The sequence below is a fragment of the Xenopus laevis genome, chromosome 1S (genome assembly GCF_017654675.1).
Source record: "Xenopus laevis strain J_2021 chromosome 1S, Xenopus_laevis_v10.1, whole genome shotgun sequence".
Lineage (NCBI taxonomy): Eukaryota > Metazoa > Chordata > Amphibia > Anura > Pipidae > Xenopus > Xenopus laevis.
Window position 1 is genome coordinate 118,987,947 of NC_054372.1, and position 21,321 is coordinate 119,009,267.

Here is a 21,321-nt window from a genome sequence, read left to right on the forward strand (position 1 = left end):
AATGTTGGAACGTTGCTGTTGACATTTGCTTAAATTCAGCCACAGGCTGGGCTGTAGCTGAGTGATCAGGCCTGGCTTGCATCCAGCACTCACGTTCATACCACAGTTTCGTTGAAGTTATGGCTTTGTGCAGGCTAATGAAGTTCTACCAGTCCCATCCTAGCAAACAAATTGTGTACAGATCTCAGTTTGTGTACAGTTGCACTACTGTGTTAAAAAAGGAAAGCCTTCCACAAATAATTGCCATAGGCAACACGAAATTGTAAAAATTTGCACTGAAACTAGAGTCTCAAGTTCAATACACAAAAATAACCCAAACTTCATACTTTTGGGCAGGTTGCGTTCTCTTGGAATTCACCAAACCCACACTTGCCTTTCAAACCGACCCAGTACAATATATGTAAATTAGGAGTGGGAGGGAAATCACGTGACATGGAATGAAAAAAAATAAATGTTCACATTTTAACTTTCCTTCCCCTAATTTGCATATGCATATGCAAATTAGGATTTGGTTTGATATTCCGCCTAATTTTTTACGAAGCATTTGGGGATTCGGCCGTATCCCAAAAAGTGGATTTGGTACATCCCTAGTTTGTATCACTTTAGCCCAAATTAAAGTGACATGCAAAAGGAATTATTATCACTAATACACACATAAAATTAGATATACACAAAAGCACAGTATATATTAAATGTAATATATAAATGTCTATTACCTGTAGTGGTAAATACATTTTGAACGTTGTTCGATAAATCTAAAGTTTAAAATAAAAACCCACATTGCTTTATTTAACTGGAATAAAAGTATACCAAAATTACATTTAAAACACTTATGGCAATTGTAAATATCATAAGTATAAGTTTTAAAAACTACTGAAAAGCAATTAACACTCATAATAAAATATAGCTGTTCTATAGGAAATACAATACTACTGATTTCTCCAAATGGTATGCAGTAATATGTACTCATTGAAATGTACTACTCTGAAGTCAGATTATGTTTTTATTTTGTATATGAACGAGATGCTTTCAGCGAAGCTGATATGTTTCAAAAGTGGTATAAAGGTTCCAGGATCTAAAGATGCTTTAGCAAGCAAAGAGTTACCCTGTGGAATTTTGAAAGGAGAAAAAAAAAATTCTGCTATTCTGTCTCTCTTCCTGTCACTGAGTGTTATTCGAACACCTCCTGCTACTCTACCTAGAGGGTCCAATTCTCCAGACTCTCTTGTGTTTCAAATAGTTCTGAGGGATGACAATGGGATGCTGCTGCACATTCATTCTGCTTTATTCTCTGCACCTTCAAAGTATAGCCTCCCATGGCATTCATATACTACAAGGCTCACAATTGCCTTATCATGGAGATGAAGTTGGTTTGCTCTCAGAAAGTCTTCTTCAATTTGGTTCCATGCTCAACAAAGAAGTAAACTACACAAAGGAAAGTATTACGAATATTTTTGAGCAGCTGGATATTTTCAACATGTCTCTGGCAGAAATGTCCAGGAAGGTGATCCAGATTGCTACAGCTGGAGAGAATCTTACCATAAAAGCAAAAAGCCACATTAGCAATGACACTATGCCCCAGCTTGTTGATGAGTTGAGCGAAGAGATTGCCAGAGTGCAGCTACATGGAGCATCTTTGGAGGACAAGATCAAGCCTTTGGAAAGAAGAATGCGAAAAGCTGTGAATATGAGAAAAAAGAGTAATTCCTTGTCCAGCACTGCTGAGATTTTGGTAACTTGTGTTCTTTTAATGAAATTTCCCTTTGTTTCAGCAAATTCGAATCCTTTGTTTTCCAGTGCTGTTTAAGAATGAAACATGATTCATGCCACAAAAATGTAGTTTAAAAGCTTATGGTATTTTCTGCATTATAGGCTATTAAGCACTGAGTAGGATTGTTATTCTTAGTACTAAACCCAAAAATGTGTATTACTTGCATTATTTAAGCAAAAATTATAAAATTGCTTGGCATGTTCAGCAAAAGTTAACCACCCCAACCCCCTTACAGTCCTTCCTTGAAAGGCAAAATATCCGAATAGAGGCACTCATGGCAGTTGTGGACATCCATCAAAAGCGGATCAATACCCAGGAAGCAAAAATTCAAAGATTATTGAGGAAGGTATGTAAAAGATTTTAGCATTAAAAAGCATGTATTTAAAAACACTTTAGTTTATTGATGGGTGTGGTGGAGTAGCTAGTAAGATGTGTGGTGGTTAAATATAACACAGCCGGACTATGTTACAAGTTACAATATTGTTACTGAGTCCTTCACCAAAAACTATTTTTTTATACTGAAATGTAACTCTAGGTAACTAATACATTAATTATACATTTCAGTGGTTTTAAAATGATTGTAAATATAATTGAGCTGAAAGTAGTATTTGTTTATGCCTCTCTAGTTTTCTTGAAACAATGCAGTAGATGCCATTTCTCTGGTCTGTTAGCTGTTTTATACCACATTGTTTCAGGAATAAGAACCAGTGGTGCAGAGAATATAAACATAGCTACTGCTTTTAAGAGCAATAACATTTACAAAAAAAATTAAAAACCGCAGAAAATGTTCAACATATACTGAAAGTTGCTTAGAATTACATATGCAAAAACTGTTTTTGGATGCTTTGGAAGATTAAGGGGCACATTTGCTTAGCTCGAGTGAAGGATTAGAATGAAAAATACATCAAATTTCGAAGGTTTTTTTTGGCTACTTCGACCTTAGACTACGACTTCGAATCGAACGATTCAAACGAAAAATTGTTTGACTATTCGACCATTCGATAGTCGAAGTACTGTCTCTTTAAAAAAAACTTTGACTACCTACTTCGCCACCTAAAACCTACCGAGCACCAATGTTAGCCTATGGGGACCTTCCCTATAAGCTTTCTAAGCTTTTTTGATTGAAGGAAAATCCTTTGATCGATGGATTAAAATCCTTCGAATCTTTCGATTCGAAGGATTTAAGCGTTCGATCGAACGATTTTTCCTTCAATCGTTCGATCAAAGCATTTGCGGTAAATCCTTCGGCTTTGATATTTGAAGTCGAAGGATTTTACTTCGAGGGTCGAATATCGAGGGTTAATTAACCCTCGATATTCGACCAATAGTAAATGTGCCCCTAAGATTACCACATGAGTAATAGGCACCAAACCTCCCTCCAGATGTTATTACATAAAAAGTCAGCAGATTCTGTGAGTTGCAGTTCATCAGGTGTAGAACCAATATTTTTTTTTTTAATTATTTGTATACGTATTGCTATTGAAAACAGTGTTTGTCTGTCTATTCTCTGCCTTGGTGGCTTAGACTTTTGAAACAATGTAAGACAAGGCAGCTGATTAACAGACCTGTCTTTTGCTCGGGAACAAAAAAGACAAGGAGTTAAGCAAATGCTACTTTCAATAACAATTGTTTTTACAAATAATTTTAAAAGCTTTTTTTTTTTTAATGTATATTGGAAAGTTGCTTAGAATTATGTTTTCTTTTATTAGGCAGCTTTTTATTTTGGGGTTGACTTGCCCTTTAAATAAAATAGATTTTCAAATAATTTGATTACTGTCAATCCTAATGGGTTTTTTTTTTTATACAGACTGGACTAAGAAAAAAGAAAAGTAAAGAAAAGAATAATGAAAGGGCTAGAGAAAAAACTGTAGCTATACTGTAGTTCCATTATATACCCATCAACTATTGTAAGTATTCTAAAAGAAAAGAACCTTTCTTCTTTACATTACTGGTGAACTTTAATTGCCAGAAATGCAATGCATAGGCTAACTGATGGAAACAAAATCTGAATGTATTATTCTTTGTTTTGGTATTATCTTCTGGTCCTCTGGGGACAAACTCACTGCACCGCATAAGATCTATTTAAAGTCGATTAACACAGGGACAAAAGGGGGCAAATTCACTGAAGGGCAAGTTTTCACCAGTGAACGGTCCACCACACTTCGCACCACTTCGCCAGGCGTAAATTTGTTACCACTACGCTAATTCTCTAAAATGTGAAGTTTCGTCTAGGGTTGCCACCTGCACGGTTTTGACCCGAACAGCCCGTTTTTTTGAAAGACTACCAGGGTCAAAACTGCGTGCCCGGTTTTCCAAGCAGGATTTCCTATGGTTGACGTGGCAATCTCGTCAATCCCTGACACGTCAAGGCCCCGACACATCACGGTCCTACCCCCTGCCCGGATTCCACCGGGTGAAAAGATCGCAACCCTAGTTTCACGAAATTTCCTTTGTACTCTTACTTTTAGGTCAATTTGAATAGGGCGGGTACATATAGGTCGTATGGACATCTTTATTAGAGATATTGGTGCAAATAATTGAAGTTGCTACTTATTAGATTATTATATTATATTATCTCCAAGGAAGCATAATAAAGACAAAAGAGATCCTCTGATGAGTTAGACATGAGCCCACCCTAAAACAAATGTGGCATGCCCCTCAAATTGGTTAAAAAAATTGTTAAAACAAAAACTTAGGACTTTTGAAGGCAATCCAGCTTTAAAAATGAAAAAATACCAGCGTTTTTTACAACTTTTATGAGTTTCCGACATACAGAATATGATGTCACTGACATAAGATTGAGGAGGATGTAGGTTCATCTTATCACCCAATGAATTTGTGGAGTAACAATTTGCCCGAGCAAAAATTGGCCTGGTGATAGGGTGCGAAATTGCTGTAGCGATAGTCTTTTTTGCTAGTGAATTGTCCTCTACACCTGTTTTTAAATTTGCGATGTCCCATGCAGATGAGATTGCTGGCGAATTTTCGCTAGCGATGGCCACTTCACCCTTTAGTAAATCTGCCCCATAGTCTATTAATAAAAATGGTATGCTTAAAAATAAGAAATTAATTTCTGAAATAAATTTTTTGATCTAAACCCCAAAAATGATTTTATGTGAACTTACTTAGGGTGCTTCTCTGTGCAATTTTCTGATTTACATTCATTTTCCATTTTTAACAGTTTCAGAGATATTTGCATTATAGGTATAGGACCTGTTATCCAGAATGATCGGTACCTAGGGTTATCAGGATAACAGATCTATCTATAATTTGAATCTTTATACCATAAGTCTACTACAAAATCATGTAAACATTTAATAAACCCAATATGCTAGTAGGGATGTAGCGAACCGCCGCCGATGTGTTCGCGAACGCCGTTCGCGAACACCGGCAAAATTTGCGAACTGTTCGCGAACTTAACTTCGATCATCCGAAAATCGTTCGATTCGAACGATCGAAGGATTTTAATCGTTCGATCGAACGATTTTCGTTCGAATCGAACGAAAATCGTTCGATTTTAGCGATCGAATGGTCGAATGGGCGACCGATTTTGACGCGAACGCCTATTGGCGAACGTCGCGCGACGTTCGCGAACTTGCGGCGGACGCGAACAGTCGAAGTTCGCGCGAACTAGTTCGCCGGCGAACAGTTCGCTACATCCCTATATGCTAGTTTTGCTTACAATAAGGATCAATTGTATCTTAGTCAATTTCAAGGTACAGTTTTATTATTACAGAGAAAAGGAAATAATTTTTAAACATTTGAATTATTTGGATAAAATGGAGTCTAAGGGGTATATTTATCAAAGAGTGAAGTTAGCGATCGCCACAGTCCTCTAAAGTGAAATTCTGCCACTCTCCATTTCTATGGGATTTTCCATTTCTATGGGATTTTCCATTTCTATGGGATTTTGAAAGGCGTATTTATCAAAGGATGAACTCACTTTCACCCATTGATAAATACTCTTTTAAAAATCCCATAGAAATGAGAGTGGCGGAATTCACTCTAGGCGACTGTGGCGATCTCTAACTTCACTTTTTGATATATATACCCCTATGGGAGAAGGTCCTTCCGTAATTCAGAGCTTTCTGGATAACAGGTTTCCAGATAATGGATCCCATACCTGTATTCGATTTTTAATACTGGGCTGGCTCAACTTAGACTTAGGAACCTTAGGGTTAAATGATTCCAGTGCATATACCAGGTATAGACAGTTAGGGGCCGATTCACTAACTTCGAGTGAAGGATTCGAAGTAAAAAAACTTCGAATTTCGAAGTGTTTTTTGGGCTACTTCGACCATCGAATGGGCTACTACAACCTTCGACTACGACTTCGAATCGAACTATTCGAACTAAAAATCGTTCGACCATTCGATAGTCAAAGTACTGTGTCTTTAAGAAAAAACTTCGACCCCCTAGTTCGCCATCTAAAAGCTACCGAACTCAATGTTAGCCTATGGGGAAGGTCATAGAAATGAATGGAGAGAGACGGTATTTCACATTAGCGGACTGTGGTGATCTCTAACTTAACTCTTTGAAGGCCTAGGGGTATATTTATCAAAGAGAGCAGTTGAGCAATAGAAATAAAACTCAAACGATAAAAATATCTTAGCAAATAGATGTATCAAGGTGCAAGTCATGAATATATATTGTCTAAAGTCTCACTGAATACAATAAAAAGTGTGATTTTGTTTAAACAGATAATAGATGGCTAAATACAGCAGAACCATACTGCAATATAAACCAGGGCTTCTGCTCCAAAGAAAAGATTTTTACATGTACTATATATAAATAAATGAATTAATAATTCTAATTTTTGTTCTTACTGGTCCCTTAAGTGGTCCAGAGCAAGCACTGGAGAGTTATTTCTTACTAAGCTATACACTGCATAACCTTATAGATACTGTATTTGATTCATTAGCCTGAAGGCCACATTCTACTGTCCCTCCATCTTTCGACTGACAATTGTTCTCATTTCCTCAGATGGTTGGGGAGTTTGGTTGAGACTGGCAAACTGCTTATCCAGATCTATGACCAACATTCAGCTGTTCTGTTACTTAACATGAATAAAGTGCAATGAAGTCCCGTTACATTCAAGAAAATTGTTGTTTATTTTGCTTACAGGAAATCCTGCAAAACAGTCAGCAAACTGACAGCTGCATTTGCCTTTTTTCATGGACTTTCCTGCTTGTCTCTCCATGAAAATATTTTTTTATTTATACAGTAGATATCAATCACCATTTGTTTATCCTAGTTTTAAATATGCACTGATTTACACATGTTCCTTTCACATGCTTAAACAAGTACCTGATTAATGCCCCCATATATTCTCTCCTTGCCCACCTGTTGTCTGCACTCCTCTTTAAATCTCTGTTATGCTTCACAATTGCTTATTATTACTGCTGTACATTTAAGAATGGAGAATTTTGACATGTGGTTATGAAACTGCTGTAGAGCAGACCTACTATATTACTATATAGTTGCTGATTTCAGCTAGAAGAATAGCAAGAACTTTATACTGTACTGCACATAAAAATATATATGTATCAGTTGTACTTGTGTTCATTTCTGTGACTTAAAATGTTATGTATGGGACAGACTTGCAACATGGTAAGTAGCTTAGATTCTTCTATATTCAAGGTACCAGGAATATTTTGTTTGTTATATTGTTACAGTCTAGAATTCAAATAAAAGGGTTTGGAGAGTTCTAGAAAATAAAAAATTACCCCAAGCATGGTTGTTCCCATGAGGTGCTTTTGCCATTAGGCACTGAAGAACAGCTCCTGATGTACCTATGAGCTGCACTTTTTTAAACTAGAAATGTGTCTCTTTTAGTGTAAAGAGTTCAATTGCACTCTCTATGCAAGTGGTTACCCCTCGACAGCAGTCTTGACACAGGCACACCTGAATTACCAAATATGCCACATGTGAACTTTTTATTATATATACATCACTTATTTACTATAAAACATGCAACATCTGTATCAGATGCAAACCACCAGCTGTTACCCCTCAAAAAGTACATGCTGCAGATATCCCCCATTTTCTGCATTTCCTGCAAGACCACTAATGTTGCTAGGTAAATTTAAACCCATAAATTCTATACACTCATCTCTAGTAGAAAAAAAAACTGTGTGTATTATGTTTATATCCACATTGGGGAAACATAAACAAATGTACAAAATATATTTCTTAAATGTATAATTATATCAGTGAATACACCCAATTTTACCCCCCTTTTTTTCCTTTTATTCAATGAGTTTGTAGATACAACAGGAGAGGGGAAATAAGGCTTCCCTTCCAACTAGGGCAAAGTGCACATTCAGTTGTGATTTAACTGGTCACTTTGATCTAGACTAAGCAGAATGAAGAATAACAAAAAACAATAACAGTGAATGCAGGGACCTTTAGCCTAGATAGATTAATTAATTGTCCATTTGTTAGGAAAGTTTATTCTAATCTCCCCACCAGCAGCAGATTTTTATGAGAGGCTTTATTGTGTCGCATAGGTTAACGTTAGTCAAAATGCAGAATATGCATATGAATGGCAGGCATGGGAAGATTTCTTTTGCTGTTTAATATGATGGGACAAAACATGATTAAGCCTTGATATGGGAGCATGGTAAAACTGAAAGCAAAACACATTTAGATACTAGGTATGGAAATTACAAATGTACCAAGGAGTTCCACAAAGGCACAAGGTTGCAGACTGAGTTCTTTTATATAGATGATGAAATTACTTCTAATACCCTCCTGTATTCAGTCATAAAGTGACAATGGTAAAATTCTGGTGCGCTTACTTTTTTGCGCCTGAGGGGGTCCAGGGGGGTCCACGATGGTGGCAGAGTGGTCCAGTACGCTAGCGCAGAGAGCCAAACTGCGCTCTCTGCGCTAGCAGAGCCACATTTCGGGTTTGAAAACCGGAAATTCGGGCTCTTAAAGTACCAGGAGCGCCATTTTTGCTGCCCCTAGGCCTGGGTTTTTTTGGCCTTTCGCAAATCCAGGCCTGGAGGTTACACAGGCATTGCAGTTAATCAACTGGCATTTTCTTGCTAAATCTGTGTGCAATGTTTTTTTTTTTACATTGTCATACATTTTGTCATGACCTTATATTGTAATTATCATTATGTCACTGCAGGTGACGGAGGAAATCAAGGTGACTCCCAGATCAAAATATAAACCTACCATTTCTAAGCTACAAAACGTTAACTCAGTGGAACAAGAGGACATTGTGATACTCTAACAAGCCCTGTTGGCAGATGGCTTTTCTGCCTGTTTGTATATCGCTTGTATTGCTATTAACTGATAGAGGTCTAAAAAATGCCTAGACCACAAGAATTTAATTAATCCATCATTTTATCACCCAAGCCTTCTATGGAATTTTGCACAACACCAAGGGGCTGATTCATTAAGGGTCGAATATCGAGGGTTAATTAACCCTCGATATTCGACTAGGAATTGAAATCCTTCGACTTCGAATATCGAAGTCGAAGGATTTAGCGCAAATTCTGCGATCGTACGATCGAAGGATTATTCCTTCGATCGAACGATTAAATCCTTCGAATCGAACGATTCGAAGGATTTAAATCCAACGATCGAAGGAATATCCTTCGATCAAAAAAACTTAGGAAAGCCTATGGGGACCTTCCCCATAGGCTAACATTGACTTCGGTAGCTTTTAGCTGCCGAACTAGGGGGTCGAAGTTTTTTTTAAAGAGACAGTACTTCAACTATCGAATGGTCGAATAGTCGAACGATTTTTAGTTCGAATCCTTCGATTCGAAGTCGTAGTCGAAGGTCGAAGTAGCCCATTCGATGGTCGAAGTAGCCCAAAAAATACTTCGAAATTTGAAGTTTTTTTTCTTCGAATCCTTCACTCGAATTTAGTGAATCGGCCCCCAAATCATTGAATGATGCTGTAGAGGCCTAAACTGTTCTGCTCACCAAGCCTCGTAGAACTCCTTGGGGTATATTCATCAAAGAGTGAAGTTAATAGTGAAGTTCCGCCACTAGAGTGAAATTCCGCTACTTTCCATTCATTTCTATGGGATTTTTAAAGGCATATTTATCAAACGGTGAACTTTCACTTTCATCCATTGATAAATATGACTTTCAAAATCCCATAGAAATGAATTGTGAGCTGCGGAATTTCACTCTAGTGGCGGAACTTCACTCTTTGATAAATTTACCCCCTTGAGTGTAATTTTACTGGGCCATCTAAGGGCTGAGCAAAATAAAAACATATATCTATGATATTAAAATATTACAAGCAAAAATGACATGTTGTACTGAATTTAGAATCATTACTTGTCATAAATGCATGCAGCTTTGCTGCCCTCACCTGGTATAGATTTGATTCTCCTTTGTGAAGTTGATCATTTATAGCCTGCTAGATGTTTGAATAAATCTAAATCACTTAGCTCGTCTCCTTCCTGACAAAGGTAAAAATACCACAATGTACACTACTACAAAATCAGACAAACAATAATATATTTATGTAGTCTGTGAAAATGCCTGGGACATGTATGTGATCAATAGCTGGTCAGGGTCCATTCAAATATCAATAGTGTAATTTGCACAGCCCCCTAAATGATCTGATAACATAAAATGCATACTTGTTCCATGCCCTGCACTTTTCTGCATTCAGATGCACAAGTTAGGGGCCAACAACGGGCACAAGCTGCAATGGAGCCCCAAACCTACCGTTTGCCCTTTGGATGCCTTGCACCTACCAGTGCTCTGCACCTAGCACCAGATTTCTAATATGTAAATAAAATCTATTATACTAAGGATGATTATAAAGAAGAATCTGAATATCCAACCTGAGAAGCAAAAGCAACTTGAGCAAAGTTTAATGCAAGGTGAGACAGTAACATCATACGAGCTACAACCACTGAAAAGGCCATACATTCACTTCTTTGCATGTTGATTAGGCAAGCATGAAGTAAAACTAAACAATAAAGCATTTTAAATACTGTACCTGTTTAAAGAAAATGTTCACAGGCAGAGGCACATTTATCAAGGGTCGAATTTAGAATTCGTGGGAGTTTTTTAAAACTCCCCTTTGCTCCCATAAATTCAAAATTCGACTAATCAAAATGTATTAATAAAATAAAATATTTCCAATTCGGACTAATTTAAACAACTGAAAACTCGAATCGAATTCGATCAAACTCAATTCCAGTTTTTTCTCTGCAAAAAAACTCACATGTCAGGAAGGCTGCAAAAATCACCAAATTGATCCCTGGACCTCTCCCTTTGACTTAAACAGCAGTTCGGCAGGTTTTAGGTGGTGAATAGTCAAATTTGAATTCTTAAAGGGCCATGGCATGATAAATCTTGAAAATTTTATTTAAATTTTTTTAAAACAACTCAAATCAAGTTTGGATAACTCCTTGGTCAGGGATCAGGTACCCTGTGAGTGAGGCTTAGCCAGAGATATGTTAACTCTTTAAAGGAATTTTTCAGTATAAAAATAAAAACTGGATAAATAGATAGGCTGCACAAAATATAAAAAAAATTCTAATATAGTTAGTTAGCCAAAAATGTAATATATAACATAATAGCCAGAACACAATGTCCTACTTTGCAGCTCTCTTGGTTTCAACTAATTGGTTACCAGGCAGTAACCAATCAGTGACTTGAGGGAGGGGCACATGGGTCATAATTGTTTGATTCTGAATCTGAGCTGCATTGTAAGTATCAATTGCAAACTCACTGAACAGTTATGTCCCATGTGGCCCCCCTTAAAGTTGCTTAACTTGCTTAAACTCAGAGTTAGAGAGCTGCAAAGCAGGAAGTAGTGTTCTGTTATGTTAGACATCCAGTCACTCCAGCCTTTATACATTACATTTTTGGCTAACTAACTATATCAGAAAGATTTTTTTTATTTTGCACAGCCTATCTATTTACCCAGTTTTTATTTTTACACTGAACTGTTCCTTTAATAGTACTCTCTAGGAGAGTAACATAGAGGGGTTAATTAGCACAAGCAGTTTGTGCTCCTAAAAGGATTGAAGTAGGGAGTACCTCTCCCCTATGCTCTGAGTCTGTCAAAGTGTAGGGACCACAGCTGGATAGGGAATCAGATTTAGATTTATTCTCCCTAATCATTCCACTGTATGGGATCCATACAACACCTGTGCATTCTATCCCAGAAGCGTACCTTCCGCTACCCTAACTGCTTCCACATGGTGTCACATCTTGCTGTCTCTAACTGTCCTGGCATATTACCATTTGCCAATACCGTGCCTCTGTGGATTGTATAACACTGTGGATCATTTGTCTTGGACAAATAAATTGTGTTCTGATTTGTTACTGCAAGAACCCCCTGGCATCATTTTATTCATTCTGAGCATAGTAGCCTTAGTGAGTTGTAGCTCAACTACCTCATTACTTCATATCTTCCACATAGCGCAGGCACAGCCTGTTGTGTTAGGGTCAAATGTAGCCTGTGCTCTATTACTATAGCTGGTCATAAAGCCTTTAGGCCATAATAGTGTTACACAAATGTAATAAGTTTTTCATTAAGAAGTTTTATTACAAACACTGCACACTTTCACAAACTCTAAAATTTTTATTTTTCCAACAATGTTTTATTAGGTTTTCATAAACACAACAGATTATGGTTTACATATTAAATATTAAAACAATAGCTGGCTCTCGCACACCCAGTGTAGAGATGCGAAGTCTGGTGCTCAGTGGTAGAGGTTCGGCCACCTCACAGTAGAATCCAATAGGAAAGAAATCCACGGCACACAGGCTGCTGCAAGCAAGGAACCCCTTGCACGTTTAATGCGGAAGTGAGCAACGTTTCGGGGTCACACCCCTTTGTCAAGCCTGAGGCTTGACAAAGGGGTGTGACCCCGAAACGTTGCTCACTTCCGCATTAAACGTGCAAGGGGTTCCTTGCTTGCAGCAGCCTGTGTGCCGTGGATTTCTTTCCTATTACATATTAAATATGTCAAGCATAAAAGAAGAATATACATTGCTGCATGACACACCAAGGAATTGAACAAGTAAGTACATATACTTATAGTATATGAATCCAAAGGAAAATAGATTCAACAAACATATATAAAATAAACAAAGCATATAAAATAAACAAAGCATATAAAATAAAAGGGAAAGAAAGATTTAAACTTTATATGTAGAACTATCAGATTTGTAATATCCCTAAGATTTCAATTTCATGACTAGGATCAATTTGTTGGAAGAAAAGAGACCAGTTATCTAAAAATCTGCACTTTAAATGAGGGTTATTTCATTTTGTCCATAACGCCTTCTGCCAACATAATTGATTTATCTGTGATAAAACATTTAACTCTAAAATTCGCTATCCTACTCTTGTGTTAGGGTCAAAGTGTTCACAAAGGCAACAGTTTTCAACAGTTTTGTTTAATATTGCTGTCTTGCAGCACTCTTGTACACAGATTTCCTCACACATACCAAAAACATACAGACATCTTGTCCAAACTGGCCATCACATGTGTTAATGCAACAGGGACCTTAGACTGCAAGCTCCAGCGTTGCAAAGACTGATGCGATGAATAATCTCTGTACAAAACAGTAGAATGTGAGCTCTATACAAAGAATACAATGTTTATCTCCCTTAGATGTGATCATAAAGGCAAAATGCAGACTGTTTTCATTTTAAGCACTCACTATGCTTTTTGAAAAAGTATTTTCACTCAGTTCAGAAACTGTAAACCTGCTAATGCAACACAGGTCCACTCTTCTTTAGGTTTTGCATCACCTCCTTTAATGTTCCAGGCACTTGTGTCCCTCCAGTGGAGTTCTACAGAGCTGCAGATTTAATACCATATGGCAGATGTACTCGAGGGTGAAAATTCGCCAGCGATCACTTCGCACCCATCGCTACACTTTGCCATGGGGAAAATTAGCTCAGACATCGTTAATGTGAAGTTTCGTCGTGGGTGCTGAATGCTGGAAACATTTTGCTAGCGTTACTTCGGTAATGCGAGCAATTGAAAGTGAAGATGCGCTAGTGTTCATTTCTGCCTTGCACAAATTCGCTAGAGGTCTTGCACTCAGGAGGTCTTGCATAAGGCAGGAAATTTAAAGTTGAATGGGTGTATGTATTGCAGCAAATACATTACAATAAACAATTCCTTGATTCCTTAATAAAGAAAATAGAGTTGTTATAATGCCATACACATGAGTCCACTGTATAGTTAATGTTCCATATGTTAGAAAATGTATGGGGGAACTCGGTTACCCAAAACATTTTTGAGGACTTTTATAGGCTATCACTAAAGGAAATAACGCCAGCGTTTTTTGGACTTAGAAGCTTTTTCCCCTAAAAAATATGATGTAAGTAACAGAAGATTGAGAAAGATCTATGCACTCAAGTGCACTTCAACTGGTCTGAGCTGGCGAAGGCAAGTCTGGCGAAAGAGGTAACATTCAGTAAAATCCTCATTTCATTGAATTTGCGGAGTAACGTCCATTTGCCAGAGTGAATTGTTGCCTTGTGATAGAGTGCGAATGCCTAGCGAAGTGACACCTCCACCTGTTAGTAAATTGGCGATATCCCTGTGGGTGGTAATGCTATCGTTACCACCCGCAGGAATATCGTTAGCCACTTCGCCCCTGAGTAAATCTGCCCCAATGGGTCAATACAATAGGACTTCTGGTAACTTGGGCTGACCCATTGGTATACTAAGAGCTATGTTGCACATGATGTTTTCTCCACCAGTGGAGTCTGTAATCTATGTTGTGAAAAATCTAGTCCTTGTTTTAAAATACATTTCTAGGACTCTCTGAATCCACATTTCACTCAACGTCTTCTCCTAAATTGGCCCTTTTTTGTCTCTAACTTGTGAAAAATCGACCCCATTTCTAGAACAGAAACACTCAGAACCGCTGATGCAAAAAAAGACTAAAAACTCAAGAAAACTTTTGTCAATTTCAGCCACTGTCTTTGTCTTAATTAGCCCTGTTTGCACCTAACTCATAAGAAATATGGCCTCTGTGTGCCCAAAAATACTGGGGTTCTCTTATGCAAGAGTAAAAAAAGAGCCTACAAACTTTTGGTGGATTTCACACATTGTCACCCACTGGGACTAGTGCAAAAACTCAAGATTACTTTTGGTCATCTCACCCATTGTCTTCTCCTGAATTAAACCTTCTTTTTTACCTATTTTGTAAAAAATATGGCTGTCGTTTCCACATAAAGCACTAAACCAGGAATGTAGATTATCTCTGGTCAATTTACCCATTGTCTTCTACTAAATGAACCTTTGTATTGTCCCTACATTATGAACATTCTGGCCCTTCATTGCACAAAAATACCAAATCCCTCTGCCACAGTGAAAATACTCTAGACCCTAAAACTCAAAATAATTCTTGGTCAATTTACCCATTGACTTCTCTTAAATAATTTCTTGTTTTGTCCCTACATTGTGAAAACTCTGGCCCTTGTTTGCGAAAAACAAACAAATACTGGGGACCATCTGAAGCCAGCATAAAATAAGAGCATAAAATTCAATGTTTGGTGATTTCACCCATTGTCTTCTCCTAAATTAGGCCAAGTTTTGTTCCTATATTTTGAAAAAGCGGCCCTTGTTTCCACATAAATCACTGGACCAGGACTCAAGATTACTTTTGGTTAATATACCCATTATTTTGTCCTAAATTGTTCAACATTGTACAAATTCTGGCCCTTGTTTGCAAAAAAAAACACGGAACCTCTGATGCCAGTACGCAAAAAAAAAAAAAAAGCTAAAAACTCAAGATTACTTTTGGTAATTTCATGCATTGTTTCATAGAATAGATTTAATCAATTTACCTATTGTCTTCTCCAAAATTAACCTTTGTTTTTTCCTCTACATTGTGAGAACTCAAAGGGCAATGAAACATACGTGTTAGCTGTGATTTGTCAGGACTATAAAAAGCTAGAATATACCCTGCCATAGACAATACTGAGAATTATCTTTGCTAAAACACTCAAATAATGCAATCCCTCAAAAATACAACCTAAAAACACAATATTACTTTTGGTAATTTCACCATTTCTTTTCTCCTAAATTAACCCCTCTTTTGTCCCTATTTTGTCAAAAATATGGCCATTATGTTCAGTTAATTTCACCTACTGTCTTCTACTAAATTAGCCCATGTTTTGTCTATACATTGTGAAAAATATGGCTCTATTTTCAGGACTCAATGTTACAGCTGGTATATTTATCCATTTGGTTCTGCTAAACTTGCCTTTCTTTGTTCCTACATTGAGAAAACTCTGGTCCTTGTTTGCACAAGTAACACTGGAACCCTCTAACGGCACAATACAAATACAGTAGAACCCCCATTTTACATTCCTTGATTTTAAGTTTTCCCTCATATTACATTGTTGTTTTCTGGTCCCACCGATATATTATGCATAATATATTTCTCTGATTTTACATTTTCCTGGATTTTACACCATTTTTTTACACCATTTTTTCCCCCTGAAAAATGTAAAATGGGGGTTCTACTTTATAGTGCTGAAAAATTCCACATTACCTTTTTGTCAATTTGACCAATTATTTTGTCATATCGGAAGAATCGTTTCTGATGGCAGCACATACTGTTGCTAACCAAAACCTCCCAACTGTCACATTTTCAGCCAGATACTCCCGCTTTTGACCTGCGTTTCTACTGGAAAGTCCCAACTGTCTCTGCACTGAGCAGTCAGAAATTGGCACAGAAATATGTTCAAACTTTCATAACCTGCCAAATTTTGTAAAATGAACAAGTTAATTAGGGGTGTGGTCTAAAAATGGTCGTGGTCAAAGTTTGTGTCCCTCTTTTTATTTATAAAATGTTGGGAGGTATGCTAACCTAGAAACATATTATTTTTTGTTAGTTCCCTTATCCCTGGCACAAACTGAAGTTCTGAGCAGACAAATAATTGACTCATACAGTTGGTTAAATATTGGAAATGGACACACTGGAGATGGTGTTATCTGTAATCAGCAGCAATTAAAGGGGTGGTTCACCTTTAAGGTAACTTTTAGTATGTTATAGAATGGCCAATTCTAAGCAACTTTTCAATTGGTTTTCATTATTTATTTTTTAATAGTTTTATAATTATTTGCCTTTTTCTTCTGACTCTTTGCAGCTTTCAAATGGATGTCGCTGACCCCTTCTAAAAACCAAATGCTCTGTAAGGCTACAAATGTATTGTTATTGCTAGTGTTTATTACTCATCTTTCTATTCAGGCCTCTCCTATTCATATTCCAGTCTCTTATTCAAGTCAGTGCATGGTTGCTACGGTAATTTGGACCCTAGCAACCAGGTTGCTTAAAATGTCAATTGTAGAGCTGCTGAATAAAAAGCTAAACAACTCAAAAACCGAACTGAAAACGAATTGCAAATTGTCTCAGAATATCAGTCTCTACATCATACTAAAACTCAAAGGCGAACAACCCCTTTAAAGTATTTTTTCCTCTTTGTTCCTTGTCACAAATATGAACTGCGAGCAAACTAATGAACATTTTGATTTTGGGACAAATATTAGTTTAAGACGTGAACAGAGAAAAGAATAATAACTATTGGCCACGTTTTGGGAGCGTAGCAACAACAAGTACGACTATCAACAACCTTTTTTGTGCATCATGGCTATAAATGAAAAATTTTAATTTAAATTGAAATTTGTTTAAAAATATTATGTCCTTCCTACAATATTATCTAGTTCTATATGTGGTTTCTGTTTACTTTAATTATAAAATCAGCTCTATTTTAGCCTATTATATGTAAATAATAGTTTATGAGATAGTTATAGAAATGCATGATCTAATGTTTATTTTTATGCCTCTTATTTTAAAGGTGCAGGAAAGACTATGCTGTTGAACTATATTCTGACAGAACAGCACAACAAAAGAATTGCTGTCATTATCAATGAATTTGGGGAAGGTAAAGAATGTGCTGATTTCAGAATAATGAATGAAATAGTTGATAAATTATGTAACATAGCATAGACCATATAGTGACTTACCCACTAAACACTGTTCACACATTTTGGGGAAGATTTATCGAAATGGGAATTTAGAACTCATCCACTTTGTATTTATTCCTATGGGAGTTTTAGAATCGTATTTATCAATGGAGTTTACCATTTGATAAAAACCCCATAGAAATGAATAGAACATGGTTGAGTCTTTCTGTGGTGAGTTCTAAATTCACACTTCGATAAATCTGCTCCTTTGTGTTAGTAGCCAAGAGTTCAACTGCCCCAAGCTTGGAAACACAGCGGATGCCATTGTCCTGAATGGCCTGTTTTAATATTAAAACAAACATATATCTGCTAGCTATTAGTTCAAAACCGACCCACCCAGGATTTATATTTCCCTTAGGGATCTTGCACATGGGCTCAGGCCTGGATTTGTGGAAAGGCCCGGGCCTAGGGTGGCAGGATTTTAGGGGGGCGGCATGCTGCCCAACCACACCCACATTTGTTCAAAAACACTGGGGATGCGCTGGAGATACAATAATTTAATAAATTTCCCGTGTGCCAATCCCCATTGCTCCAGTCCCCCTAGAGGGGACAGGGGTGACGACCGGTAGTGGGCCTAGGGGCGCCCACTATGTAAATCCGGCCCTGCATGGGCTTATCACTGAATGGCTGTGCCAGTGTTCTGACTGAACCTCAAGGAAGGAGCTGGAGCAAGCAAAAGTTTGTCCAGGAAGCATGTGCTGGATGTAATAATGCATGCAATAACACCTACATAAACTACGGGGCCGATTCACTAAGGGTCGAATATCGAGAGTTAATTATCCCTCGATATTCGACTAGGAATTAAAATCCTTCTACTTCGAATATCGAAGTCGAAGGATTTAGCGCAGATAGTTCGACCGAACGATCGAAGGATAATTCCTTCGATCGAACGATAAAATCCTTCGAATCAAACGATTCGAAGGATTTTAAACCAACGATCGAAGGAATATCCTTCGATCAAAAAAAGTTAGCCGAGCCTATGGGGACCTTCCCCATAGGCTAACATTGACTTCGGTAGCTTTTAGATGGCGAACTAGGGGTTCGAAGTTTTTTTTAAAGAGACAGTACTTTGACTATCGAATGGTCGAATAGTCGAACGATTTTTAAGTCGTAGTCATAGTCGAAGGTTGAAGTAGCCCATTCGATGGTCGAAGTAGCCCAAAAAAACTTCGAAATTCTAAGTTTTTTACCTTCTAATCCTTCACTCGAAGTTAGTGAATCGGCCCCTATGTGTATTTGATATTACTGATGTTGTGTTAAAGTAGAAGAAAAGGTTCAACCCATGGTGGGTACTGAATGTTAGGGCACCACACAAGGATTGTAATCACTTACCTGATACCCCGGCCAGTGCTCCTGTAAAAGACTGCATTGGTCCAGGTTATTTGCAAGCTAGTGATCTTCTTCCTCCCTTCTTCTTTCTTCAAAAACCAGTGCAGTTGAGCAAATAGGTCCAGCTTTTAACTGTACTGTGCATTCACAGATGCAAAAACAAAGAAGGAAGAAGATCACTCTCTTGCATGTACCCCAGGCTGTTTTTTTTTGCTAACGAGCACCGGCCCAGGGTATCAGGTAAGTGATTACAATCCTTGAAGGGGTGCCCTAACATTTGACACATCCCCATGGATTCAACCATTCCTTCTCCTTAAGGCGTTAGTACATATAAGACTAGAACATTGATTTAAAAATGACCAAAATATGTTAAAAAGCAGTGGTGTTTCATTAACTAATGTAATATGAAAATGTTCTGTTCACAGGAAGTGCTGTGGAGAAGTCTTTAGCTATAAGTCAATTAATTATCATTGGCCTGTATATTGGCCTAGGTGATTCTTCACAGGAGCCTCGGCGAGCCTGATTATTTTGTTTATCTATGTTTACTTATATACATAAAACTTAAACAAATATCTTAAAGAAATCCATACCTTCCATTGACCAAATTAGGATAAAAAAAGTGTTAAAATGTTTAGATTTATTGATTTAAATATTTGTCACATTCAGCAAAAAAGACACACATTTTGTATCATCTCATATATTGTAATATACTGCATAGTTTAGTTTAAAGAAATGTTTCTTTAAATGGCACTTTCTTAGAAGCAAAGCCATTTATTTTTCAGTTTGTGTGTAAATGTGTTATATTATATTGATTTTTTTTTTTTAAACTGCTTTCATGGTTATGTAGGGTATCCTTAATTTCATTTGACTTAATTTAAAATCATTGCAGATTAATTGGACTTTCCCTGTGTTTTTACATTTGTTCTGGCAAACTGAAGTTACAAAGTCAGAAATGGAGAAATGTTACTGACAATTCCCTTATTTGTATTTGGCAGCCTGACACACTCTCGTTCAAGGCTAAATAATTGTCATGCTAAAGTAATTTCTTGAAGGGAGGACATTGATTCAATGCTTGTTCGTGGCAAACCACATTTCAGCCAAATTGGAAAACTATTAAGCTTTTTGGGAATCAAATCAATAGGTATCAGAAAGCCATTAGGTCCTTTGGCCCTTGCTATATCTTGCTTCGCTGAGCATTTCCAGTAGCTGACAAGTATTACAATGTTGACATACAGTGATGCCTGGAAGGCCACATCTCATCATGTCTGAGAGACAGCTCAAAACATCTCAGCAAGCCCTGTTATCATTGCTTTCCTACTAGTTCTTCATGCCTTAAGACAGCCCTGTCATGTAGAAGTCTGCTGAAGGGTTTGAGAATGTGCAATATTTATTCTCATTCCAATGCTAATGTTTCTTTTGACAGAAACAGTGCTAAAAAGGAGCACAACTTTTAATATATTTTACTTTTTATGCAAATGTTAGCCTTTTTGACATTCAGTGCTTAGGGGGTTGAGGGTGGTCTGCACTGGGCATGCAGTAAAGAATGCAGAAGAAATTTACTCTGGCCGTCTCTTACTGTAACATTGCTGTACATCAACAGGCTTTCCTACATTTTTTTTTCTCTAATGATGATATTGTTGGCACATGTCCCTGATATAATTTTACCTTGTAATTAACTTGCACTTTGGACTTTGCACTTTTATGTCTTCTTATAGGTGCTGTAGCCTCTATGTTTCGGGTTGATGCTGAACTGGGAAGTGACATATACTTAGATGGCAAGCAAACATCTGAAATACAGTGTAAATACCGGTTAAAAGCATAAGTGTTTCAATTGTGTACAGTGATACTCTGTGCTATCTGAGTACTGAACAGTTAGATATACTGTAGGCCTGTATTAACCAACGTTGCTCATTCTGTTTGTTGTCAATGGGCAGATCAGCCCCTGCACAGCAAACTTTAGGTTTTCACATCTCTGACAATGCTATATCACTGAAATTAAGTCATAGTTTTACAACAGGAATAGTTTTACAAGAGACTAGTCTGTAAACCTAGCTGCTGTCCTATATTGTATTATGGAAAATTATCCCTGCTGTATGCTGCTGAATTTTTGTTGCCAAATTTGACAAACAAAAAGCATCACCCTCTCCAAAAAATAAAGGAAAGTTTCATTGATTTCATTCAGTTTTGATGTTTGCATTTATTTTGTTGATAGTTTGATTATAGGCC

The 21,321-nt window shown here is 37.2% G+C and overlaps 1 protein-coding gene and 1 pseudogene across 2 annotated transcripts; both read left to right on the forward strand.

Annotated features, from left to right (window-relative positions):
- Positions 1 to 1,226: 1,226 nt before the first annotated feature.
- On the forward strand, positions 1,227 to 7,491 carry LOC108706962. 2 transcript variants are annotated; one of them, XM_018243829.2, is made up of 4 exons: positions 1,227 to 1,732; positions 2,007 to 2,117; positions 3,579 to 3,678; positions 6,755 to 7,491. In XM_018243829.2, the coding sequence occupies exons 1-3, from the start codon at positions 1,250 to 1,252 to the stop codon at positions 3,651 to 3,653; spliced, it is 669 nt and encodes a 222-aa protein (XP_018099318.1). In that variant the 5' UTR covers positions 1,227 to 1,249; the 3' UTR covers positions 3,654 to 3,678; positions 6,755 to 7,491. The 2 variants fall into 2 exon arrangements, with proteins under 2 accessions (XP_018099318.1, XP_018099319.1); XM_018243830.2 differs by having other exon boundaries at positions 6,896 to 7,491.
- Positions 7,492 to 10,562: 3,071 nt separating this feature from the next.
- LOC108704844 overlaps positions 10,563 to 21,321 on the forward strand; it is a 30,149-nt pseudogene continuing 19,390 nt past the window's right edge.

Excerpts from the sequence above, each read along its gene's own strand:
- LOC108706962 (XM_018243829.2), top strand. The coding sequence starts at position 1,250 with ATGACAATGGGATGCTGCTGCACATTCATTCTGCTTTATTCTCTGCAC. Across the intron at positions 1,733-2,006 it reads CCAGCACTGCTGAGATTTTG|TCCTTCCTTGAAAGGCAAAA; the intron begins GTAACTTGTGTT and ends ACCCCCTTACAG. Across the intron at positions 2,118-3,578 it reads TTCAAAGATTATTGAGGAAG|ACTGGACTAAGAAAAAAGAA; the intron begins GTATGTAAAAGA and ends TTTTTTATACAG.